The sequence below is a fragment of the Folsomia candida genome, unplaced genomic scaffold, assembly GCF_002217175.1.
Source record: "Folsomia candida strain VU population unplaced genomic scaffold, ASM221717v1 Fcan01_Sc010, whole genome shotgun sequence".
In the NCBI taxonomy this organism is placed as follows: Eukaryota; Metazoa; Arthropoda; class Collembola; order Entomobryomorpha; family Isotomidae; genus Folsomia; species Folsomia candida.
The window spans coordinates 4,309,066-4,318,968 of record NW_019091202.1 but is presented as its reverse complement, the minus strand read 5'-3'; the positions used below and the strand labels follow the sequence as shown (position 1 = coordinate 4,318,968).

The window sequence follows — 9,903 nt, the reverse complement described above, 5'->3', positions numbered from 1 at the left end:
TCGAAGAAAACGTTTTCCTTGGTACAATCCCAACTAGAATTGTCATCTGTCTAATTCCGAGTAAGGGTTTTGTTGGGGACTATGACGTTAATCCTTATGTATTCCCCCATTACAATCTTAATTATATATCATTAAGTGTGAACAATGTTCCCTATCCTATTAAAGGTTTACAACTTGATTTTGACAGTGATATTAAGTTATTACCATATTATTTACTGTATTGTTCTCTTGGAACAGCAGGACAAGATCAAGGTTTGACTTTTGACAGAGAAGAATTTTGTAGTGGTCAGACATTTTTTGGATTTGACATTAATCAGTCTACTGGGTCAGATTCTGCACTACAGTTGGAAAAAAACGGATGTGTAAGAATCGAATTAAAATTTGCTAAGGCACTGCCTGAAGCGGTAAATTGTTTAGTTTTTTCTGAACATTTTAAAATCTTGGAGATTGACAGATTTAGACAAATTTCTGTACAATAATGAATTCTTTACAACTTCGATATGCCTTAATCAACTCTATGAAGCTTTTCATAGCTGTTTGTGCCAAAGATCAGTAATAACCAATCTTGAAACGAGGCAGGGATGCACTGGTTAGCTTTCTACAAAGAAACTGAATCGTCTGTTCTAGAATTTTTTGATAGCTTTGGAATGCCTTTAGGTTTTTATGGAAAAGAATTTGAAGATTTTGCATTAAGAAACGAGAAAAAGGTTAGACAGTCATCATCTCAATTTCAGTCAAATTCCAGCAATCTGTGTGGAGGGTATTGCTTATACTTCTTAATTAATCGAAACCGTGGCTTGTCCTACGATAAAATTTTAAATAAATTCAACTCAGAAAATACTCTTGTGAATGATAAAATAGTATCAAACTTTGTAAAAACAAACCTTTACTTTCCAAAATGTTCCAAATGTGGAATCGAATGTAGCGGAAAATGTGCAAATAGTCTCAGCGATATTTGTATTCAGAAAAATAGACATTGCGTTCGGATATTTCAAACAATTCAATCATGAAAACAGACAAACTTTTGAAAGAAATCTACTTTAATCCAAAACATATTGGAAGTTTTGGTGGACCACATCGGTTATCTGCAGCAACGGGAGTATCCCTGAAGGATGCTGTAACTTTTCTACAGCATTATGAAACATATACAACAAACAAATCTGTGAAGCATAAATTTTTTAGACGTAAAATGACTTCCCACGAAGTTGATTATTGTTGGCAAGCTGATTTAATAGATATATCAAAATATTCAAGATTAAACAAGGGAACAAAATATTTATTAACAGTAATAGATACTCTAAGTAGATTTGCTTTTGTTAAACCTCTTTGAAAAAAAGATGGAAAATCAGTAACAGAGTCTTTCAAGGAATTAATCCTAAACTCAAATCGGAAACCAAAATTCATACAAACAGACGAAGGGAAAGAATTTTTTAACAAACAATTTTATAATTTATTAAAGGAACAAGACATAAAATTATTTCATAACCATTCGCCACTTAAAGCAGCAATGGTCGAAAGGTTTAATAGAACTCTGATGACGAGATTACAAAAAGTTTTCACATATAGAAAAACAAATGTGTATTATGATATTTTACAAGAAGTAGTAGATTCATATAATGAGAGCAAACACAGAATTATTGAATGTTCGCCTAGGTCTGTCAACAAGTATAATCAGATGGATGTTTGGTTTCGGAGTAATAAAGATGTTCTTATGATGAAGCATCAAAAACCGAAGTTAAAATCAGGAGATTTTGTTAGAATTAAAATAAATAAAGCGCTTTTCAGGAAAGGCTATTCCCCTACTTTTACAGACAAGATTTACAAAATTAGCGAAGCTCATAACAGCAAACCTATGACATATTCCATAATGGATAATTCAGGGGAAAAAGTGTTAGGAATTTTCTATCCTCAAGAACTATCTAAAGTGTTAACCTAAGCTATTTACGTGCAAAATTATTTGAAAAATGAAAGCGGTCCCCATTTCCGCTGGTGCGGAAATGGGGACCGAGATTCATCACACATGTCCACCGAACAAACTATTCTGAAGAGTCAACTTGTCCACTACTTGACATTTCAATTCCTGGGCAGTTTTCGTCCTGATGTATGACCTCTGACTGCCCTCGTCGAAAAGTAGCCGGACTTCCTTCTTGACTCCACTTACTCCGCCCACTTTGACACGAAGCGTCTTCATCAGGACAACTTTACTTTTGCATCCCTGACTGAAGTTTGTGGTGGTTTCTTCCACCGAACTACTTGATTCATCTTCATTAATTGACGTCACTTCCTCATCTCGGACCTGACCAGGACACATCACAGAGTAGTGTTTCCGTCCACAAGTTTGGCAACTGACCTCCTTGGTGCAGTCATTTGCATAATGTCCTCTTCCTAGGCAGATGAAGCATCCCCGATTCTCTTTCACCAGGATCTTCTTCTCCTCGAGAGGTAATGTCTGAGCCTTATAGCACTTCTGACTTTTGTGATTCGACTTTCCACAAAAGACACATCGCTGCTCAGCTTGATGACTTGAATAGAGACCGGCAGCAGTGGAGAAATCTTCACATTCACTCTCTGCATACACGTTTACTTTCTCTCTATTCTTGACTGGACTTTGCCTGAAGGTTGATAGCACAAATTTCCTTTCTTTGGGATTATGCGCCTCCAGCCGCAAAAACTCCGATTTCTTCTCGCGTACCCTTAAGTTACTATTCTGCCAACGGAGTAACACTTGCTGTGGCAGACTGGATTCCACTAATGGATAAATGAGTTCACTTGGATCACTAACTTTCCCCAAAGACTCGAGACTCTTCAAATGACCTTCCAACTGGTCATGCAATTCTTCCACGTCGGCATCTTCCCTTGAATCCGCGGCGCTATTGATAGCCAGGCCCAACAATTCTCTGATATAAATTTGGCGTAAAATCTTCTCATCACCAAACCGGCACTTCAGCTTCTCAACCACCAAAGGATAATTCTGATCCGACCGCGGATAAATCTTGATCACCTTCTCTGCTTCTGATCCGGGGACGATGGCTTGAATCAAATACTGAAACTTCACGTTTACTTGCAATTCATCATCTTCGTGAATCTGACGGTATTGAGCCCACCACCCCAACCAATTCTTCCAACTCCCATCGAATTTCTGTAGCTCGATCTTGGGCAGTTTGAAGTTTCTATTCTTCTTGATACGCTCCCCATTCACCGTGACGTAACTACTACTTGCACTCGGACTTGGTGGACGAAGTTCTGCATAAAGAGTCTTCTCAATTTTCAAAATTGCAGCACTGATTTTGTCTGAGTACACTTCACATGATGCACTCTCCTCCCCATACGCCTCCGCCGTGCAATTGTCATCCAACATCTGGGCGAGCACTTTTTCATCATGTTCTCTGATCGACGTCTGCAGGGATTCCAACTTCCTTAATTTGATGGTAAGTTCCATTGAGTGCTTCGGATCTTTCGCCAACTCAGCTACTACACCATCCACCGTCTTGGTAATGGAAGCTCGAACTGGAGCCCTCGCCTTCATCAGTCGATCCATGATGTTATCTCAAATCCAACAAACAAAAACAATTAGAACAGTACACGCTTATTAACTCAATCAGCAACAATGCCGACCTCTATGGCTCCCGAACGCTCAGGATGGGGCCCTCAACGAGGCAAGACAGTAATTGAGTAATAGACGAATAAAGTTGAAGTTCCTCTCGGGTCGGACACGCCGATTTCAATCTAGTCGGTCACTCCTTCCTCACGGACTACTTCACAGCAACAATAAAAACTTGAAAGGTATCACCTGAACAGCCCCCGAATACTCAGGGTCGGGTCCTCAATGAGGCAAGGCTTGATGTGAATCCTCTCCTTCGAATCTGCTCCTCGTCCAGACAGCAACAATCGCCCAGGATTTCCACGGAACACTTTTTGCACGTACACCAATTCAATCTGCTCCTCTTCCAGACAGCAACAATAGCACAGGATTTCCACGGAACAGTCTTTGCACGTACACTAATTCACTCAAAAAGTCACCACTCACTGACCACTATAACTAGTCAACTTTCAACTAAAACTGACCCAACGAGCAATCACGTCGAGGTCACCACTAATGTAAAAACCAAGCTATCACCTACCCGGAGTATAGTGTCTTTACGTATATTTAATTGTGCTTTGCTCGTTGGAATTAAAGAAAGTGACTTGAGTGAATATACGATTATTTTATCTACTTAAACTAGATTTTATTTCCAACAAATTACTAATTGTCAACACAATTCAGAGCTCTGCACTAACACGAGTTGATTGGTGACTTACTATTGACAAATTAATCGTGGACATCAATTACAAAGAATTAACAATTCTTACTCTTGATTTCCTACCACGACGACTAAAATCCAAAATGTCTGACTTTGACAACGACTAAAACTCGACTGTGTAGAATTCTTCTACCTACTTACTCACTACGACTATAACAAAGAGAGACGCGCACCTAAAAATCCCACCCTGACGTCACCATGGCAATCACCACCACGTCACGGGGCAATCTTACACGCATATCCAACAATTTACAAAAATACATAAAACAATTTCATAAATACATCATTTTACATTTAACAAATATTATTATTTAACTTGGAAACATTCACAGGAACATAAATCCTTAAAATTCCAAGGACAGAATAATCATTATGATGGGAACACACGCGTTTTAGTTACTGGTAATAATCGAGCTCAAAGTGTCTTCGCTTATGTAAGAAGTGTGAACCTTTTTTGTCCAAATTCCTTTCTCAGAATTGTGGATGAGGTTTAAAAGGGCCATGGAATTTTAGTGGGGAATGTCCATGAATTATGTCACGGGGCTGGAGGTTAAAAGTTTTCGTGACAGGTCGATTTCCCCCAAAATAAATATATAGCAATATTCATCAACATATTTAGGTATGTACACACATATGAAACACGATCACTTTTATTACATTACATATTATGAGTTAAGCAAAACACTTAAATTTTGACTGTAGTTCGTCACAATTCAAAAATTTCAAAATAATTACATAGCCGCACATTGCATGAATTTTAGCACAGACTTCATACAATATGACGAAAATTCTTTTTTTTACACAATGATACAGACTCTCAGTTTAGTAATGAATTTAATTGTATACCAAATATCTCAATCATCCTTAATCTCCCGTAAATCGTTAATCCATTTGTTCCCCACATTTGGAAATATTTCCGGCAGTTGAGTCCCTCGAAGAAGTAACGTCTCGGCATTAAACCTTACACGACTCGGAATTTCGAAATTTCTCAGAGTTCTGCAACTTTGTCCAAGTTTTGGTAGGAAACTTTCAATCAGGTCGCTGTACGTATCCCAAAACATGGCCTCCTGCTTAGCCCCATATAACGACGGTTTCACAACGATGGAACGAATCGAGGGAAGGTGGCTGTTGTTATAACTTGACCATTGTTAGGCCAAGTTATAACAAATATGAAATTATCAAAAGTGCATGGATGCAATTGGGCACGCAATGCCAAAATGCTCATATGAGAATCAGAGCTTCTACAATGTTTGAGATTGACTAAACATGGGATTGTTTAAAGTGTAAGCATGTATGCAATGTCAAAATGTTCATATGAGAATGGGAGTTTTAGCGACACTTGAGTGAACGAGATCGTCTAAACATGGGATTGTTTTTAACTCTAGTTGTTATACAATGCCAAAATGTTCAGATGAATATGATCGTGCTTGTGACAGCCCAGTGAACAGACTGGAAATACCGACCAGACGGTTAAAAAGTTAATTTATTAATTAATTAACTAATTCAAAACAGTTTAAATGAAAAATTGTTAGCAAGTTGGAAGTGATATATGTGAAGTGATGAACAATGCCAAAAACGCGTTATTGTCCAGTCGAACCGAATCCCTTATCACCGCGCGGCTCGCGGGATAAGAACTCACTTCTTTGAACGCCGTGTTCTTCGTCTTTCTTAGTTCCTTCAACGTATCGCACTGGTCCGTGGTACATTGGGATTACTGCAAGCTGCCCGAGGCGTGACGCCGCTTTGTAAGCGAAGTTTTCGCTCGAGTTGTTGTGCAAGATAATCTTCATCGTCCCAGTATAATCATGGTCGATTATGCCACCTTAAATAAATTTTATAAATTAGTAATTATTCAATTTGTAACAGTAATGTAATAGTGAGCAACAAACCTGCTGTGGATATCATTGTTGCTGCGGCCAATCCTTTCCTCCCCTTAATCAAACCAAAGTGGTTGAGGGGCAGTATAACTTGGATCCCCGTCTCCACCACACCAACACGGCCACCACTGATTTCGCCAGAGTTTTGAGAAAATAGGTCATATGCTGCTGATCCAGGCGTAGCCTTCCTCGGAAACATTGCCCGTCTATGACGACGAACAAAGATAAGTCCGTCAACTGTGTGAGAAATTAATAGACAACAATTTTAGTTAATTAATGAAGTATTGGAATTTATTTATTTTCAGAATTGATCCGGTGCTAATTTGAAGGTAAGTATTGAGAGGATTTATGGAGCAATAACTAATAATCTAGTATTTGTAACCAAAATTTGAATTTTAAAACTTTTAGTGAGCTTAACATCAAATAAAGCTCTAAGCGTCCGGTTTTGCCGGGAGCATGCTACCAACGTCGTTGCGCATTTCTTCTAACGCTTTTACTAATGACCAATAGTGGTCGACCAGAATATTTGCGCCCACATTTTGATTTTTGCGTAAAGATAAATATGTTTTTGAGTTGTTATGCCATGTTTGGAGTCGGAGGTAGTATTCGCCTCCTAAAAACCCCTCCCACCAAATTGAATTTTGCGAATCTTTCTTCTCTTCGTAGGACGAGAAGTTTTTCTTAATTGTACCTGGCTGTTCACCTGCTCCTCCGCCGCTGAAGTGAGGCTGGGGATCCTTCTTGGATGTCTTCCGCTTAGCGTCCTTCACGGCCGACTTGACTTGGTCCTTCACGATCCTCTTCGCAGGCTTCTTATCGTCGTCGCCTGAAAGTGAGCAATTAATTTAGTTAATGTTTTGCATTGAGTATTTGAAAATAATCGAATTATATAAAATATTAATCTACGTCTCGAATGTGATAATATTTAAAATTAATAAATAAAAAAATATTACCAGCTTTTCGCTTAGTTCCAGATCCCGACCCCTGCCTAGGTCCTTCGTTAGACTTTTTCATGGGCTTCTCTTCCGCATCCTTAACTTCTTCTCGTCTACCTGTAAATAAGAGCGTAAGCGTAATGTAAATTTACAAATTAAAAAATAAATAAATGAGTAAAATAAAACGATAAATCTTACGGTCGCTATCCTTATGTTTCTTCTCGGCTTCTTTCTGCCCTTGTGGGTCGTCTTGTTCTTGGCGTCTCTTCTCGGGGATCGGTCCGATTCCGAGTCGTTTGCAATTTAGTTTAAACAAGTTTCGTAAAACGTTAACTTTTGCCATTCCCTTAGTATATACAATATTATCTACGTCTCTATTCAAAAGTTCTTGTAAATAATCTCGTACGGTAATAAATTTGTCGTTTCCAGATGACCAATAAATTTTATGCAAACGATTTTCGCAATACCGTACAATTCTTCTATCGTTCATGTGCAATCTATCGAAACTATACGGTGACTTGACAAAAAAATGATTTTCGAGATCAGAGGCGACGATTGACAATTCTTTTATAATAAATGCACTGTGCAACTGAAAGCCCTCAATTTCAATAATATATTTCATTTTGGTAGATAAACAAATTTATCCGTTTCACCTAAAATACCTTGTATTACTCTGTACTGATCGTCACAACGTGGGTGCAAATTTAACACTAAATAGGAGTAAGGATTTTTTGTAGCCTTTTTATAAGCGTCGGGAAGGAAGCGTGATTTGTTCGGGAAAACTTGTCTGCTTAAGTAATTAATTTGTGAAGCAAACGTAGGCGACTTCATAATTACTGTGTAATGGGTATTTAATCTCATGGTTTTACCGTGTTTACCTTGCGGGAATAAATTTTGGGTTAAAATTATTACAGAGACTGATTTGTGATGTGACCGCTTTGTAAGTAGTTGATGAATTTTTTCGCTTTGAACAGCGTCATTCATTTGATCGTCAATTACAATAATATTATTGATATCCGGATTAAATTCCTCGAGATCGAATTCCAAGCCTTTGATTAGTTCGACATGAGGTAATTTTGACACTAATTCTCTATACGCTTCTTGTTCCTCTGTGAAGCATATTACAACCCTATCTGGTGCTGGAGTGACAATCTTATTTGAATTTAGCAACAAGGATTTTAAAAATTGTGTCTTGCCTGATTGCGTAATTCCCGAAATACTCATAGAAAAAGGATGTAACAACTGAAATGTATTACCGTGGTCAATTTCCATTGTTATGCTTAAAGGATCTTTTTCTGAAATGAACTGTGACGACTGAGATTCCTTTGGTGAAATGGATTTCTTCTCCATATTCATTGCATAGCAATATTTCGATGGTGTCGAATTCCAACTTACTGATTGGTAAATAATATGGACGAAACGTTTGCGTTACGGTTTGACCCTCACGACCTGTGATATCCACGATTCGTAATAGAGGAACTAGACTGTCACCAACAATTTGAGGTTGTACAAAATCACAATAGACGAACATATGGTACATACTCCCGAAACAATCAGGTGGATTTGTGGCAGTATTTTTTCCAGTAAATTTTATAATATCGGGAAAACCCAGACAATTTGACAATAAGGACGATAGTTGAATTTCACTGTGTTCAGCGTTTACCGATACACGATTTACCTCAGAATCGTAGTTGAAAGTGGTAATCTGCTTCCCGCCTTCGACTTGAAGTGCTTTAATTAATTCTGTACATAATGTAACTATGGATGAATAATTTAGATTCGGTAATACATAGGTATCTCGCCAGTGCGGTTCTAAAACCCCAGTAAAAATTTCACGCTCGCTAACTAGGGTACGAAAACGAATTAGTCTATCGCTATCTCGCAAAAACGTTTTCATTGAGTGATTATATGTTAATTCTGTTAGAGCAACTTCGTATTCGTCAGGTAAAAATTGAAAACGTTTCGGTTACCTTAAAAGAAGAAATTCTGTTATCTGGAAAGTAAAGAGGGCTAACGTTTGAGGGTAGGAATAAATAGAAGGACATTTTGTCGAGAGTTCAGAGTTCCATAAAACTTTAAACTATTAATGAAGACATTTTGAGGATATGTCCTCATATTTATATCGTTGCTCGTAGCTTACAGATATATTGTGTCGAATCGTCGCTTATGAAAAGATCATAATTGTAGTGTACTAACTAAGGCGCAAAATGAAACGTCTGCACATATTTGATCATTCCGAATATCATAAGGCTCTACACGAACAAATTGGAAATGGAATCCCGGTATTTAACGGCTATCGACAGAAGGGTGGTGGTTTAGGAGGTATATTAGGATATATAGGTCGATATGCGCTGCCTCTTTTAAATAAATATATTCTTCCGCATGCTAAAAATGCTCTTATTAACACTATTTCTGATGTGACGAGCGGTGTACCTCTAAAGAGCTCAATTAAATCAAACGCAACGAGTTTGTTAAATAACGTTGGTAATCATATAGCTGGTCGTCAAGCGGGAGGCAACATGGTAAGAACAAAGCGAGTAAAATCTAGTTCCATAAGTTCATTACCGCTTAGGTCGCCGGCAAAGAAACATTGCTCGGTTGTTAGATCTAAACAAACCAAGGGTTATAATAAGAAAAGAAATAATAAAATCAAGAAAATATCTAAAACTAAGACATCAAATAGAGCCAAGCCAAGAAGCAGAAGTGATATTTTTGGATAATGGCGATGATTAATAAATATTCAAGTCCATCAATTCGCGGGCAAGCCGATCTTTTCAGTTTGCCTGCGAC

The 9,903-nt window shown here is 37.9% G+C and overlaps 2 protein-coding genes across 2 annotated transcripts; both read right to left on the bottom strand.

The window, feature by feature from the left end:
* Window positions 1-2,014: 2,014 nt before the first annotated feature.
* On the bottom strand, window positions 2,015-3,538 carry LOC110854470. The gene has a single exon (XM_022102904.1). It carries the CDS (start codon window positions 3,536-3,538, stop codon window positions 2,015-2,017), a length of 1,524 nt encoding a protein of 507 aa, XP_021958596.1.
* Window positions 3,539-5,766: 2,228 nt separating this feature from the next.
* On the bottom strand, window positions 5,767-7,655 carry LOC118436849. The gene is made up of 4 exons (XM_035855483.1): window positions 7,312-7,655; window positions 7,132-7,230; window positions 6,191-7,004; window positions 5,767-6,123 (listed from the first exon to the last, which is right to left on the bottom strand). The coding sequence occupies exons 1-3, from the start codon at window positions 7,601-7,603 to the stop codon at window positions 6,610-6,612; spliced, it is 786 nt and encodes a 261-aa protein (XP_035711376.1). The 5' UTR covers window positions 7,604-7,655; the 3' UTR covers window positions 5,767-6,123; window positions 6,191-6,609.
* Window positions 7,656-9,903: the final 2,248 nt, after the last annotated feature.

Bases quoted from the DNA above. Each gene is read 5' to 3' on its own strand.
- LOC110854470 (XM_022102904.1), bottom strand. From the start codon at position 3,538: ATGGATCGACTGATGAAGGCGAGGGCTCCAGTTCGAGCTTCCATTACC.
- LOC118436849 (XM_035855483.1), bottom strand. From the start codon at position 7,603: ATGAACGATAGAAGAATTGTACGGTATTGCGAAAATCGTTTGCATAAA. The intron at 7,231-7,311 runs GTAAGATTTATC...TCTTATTTACAG, and splicing joins GAAACATAAGGATAGCGACC to GTAGACGAGAAGAAGTTAAG. The intron at 7,005-7,131 runs GTAATATTTTTT...GCTCACTTTCAG, and splicing joins TGGAACTAAGCGAAAAGCTG to GCGACGACGATAAGAAGCCT.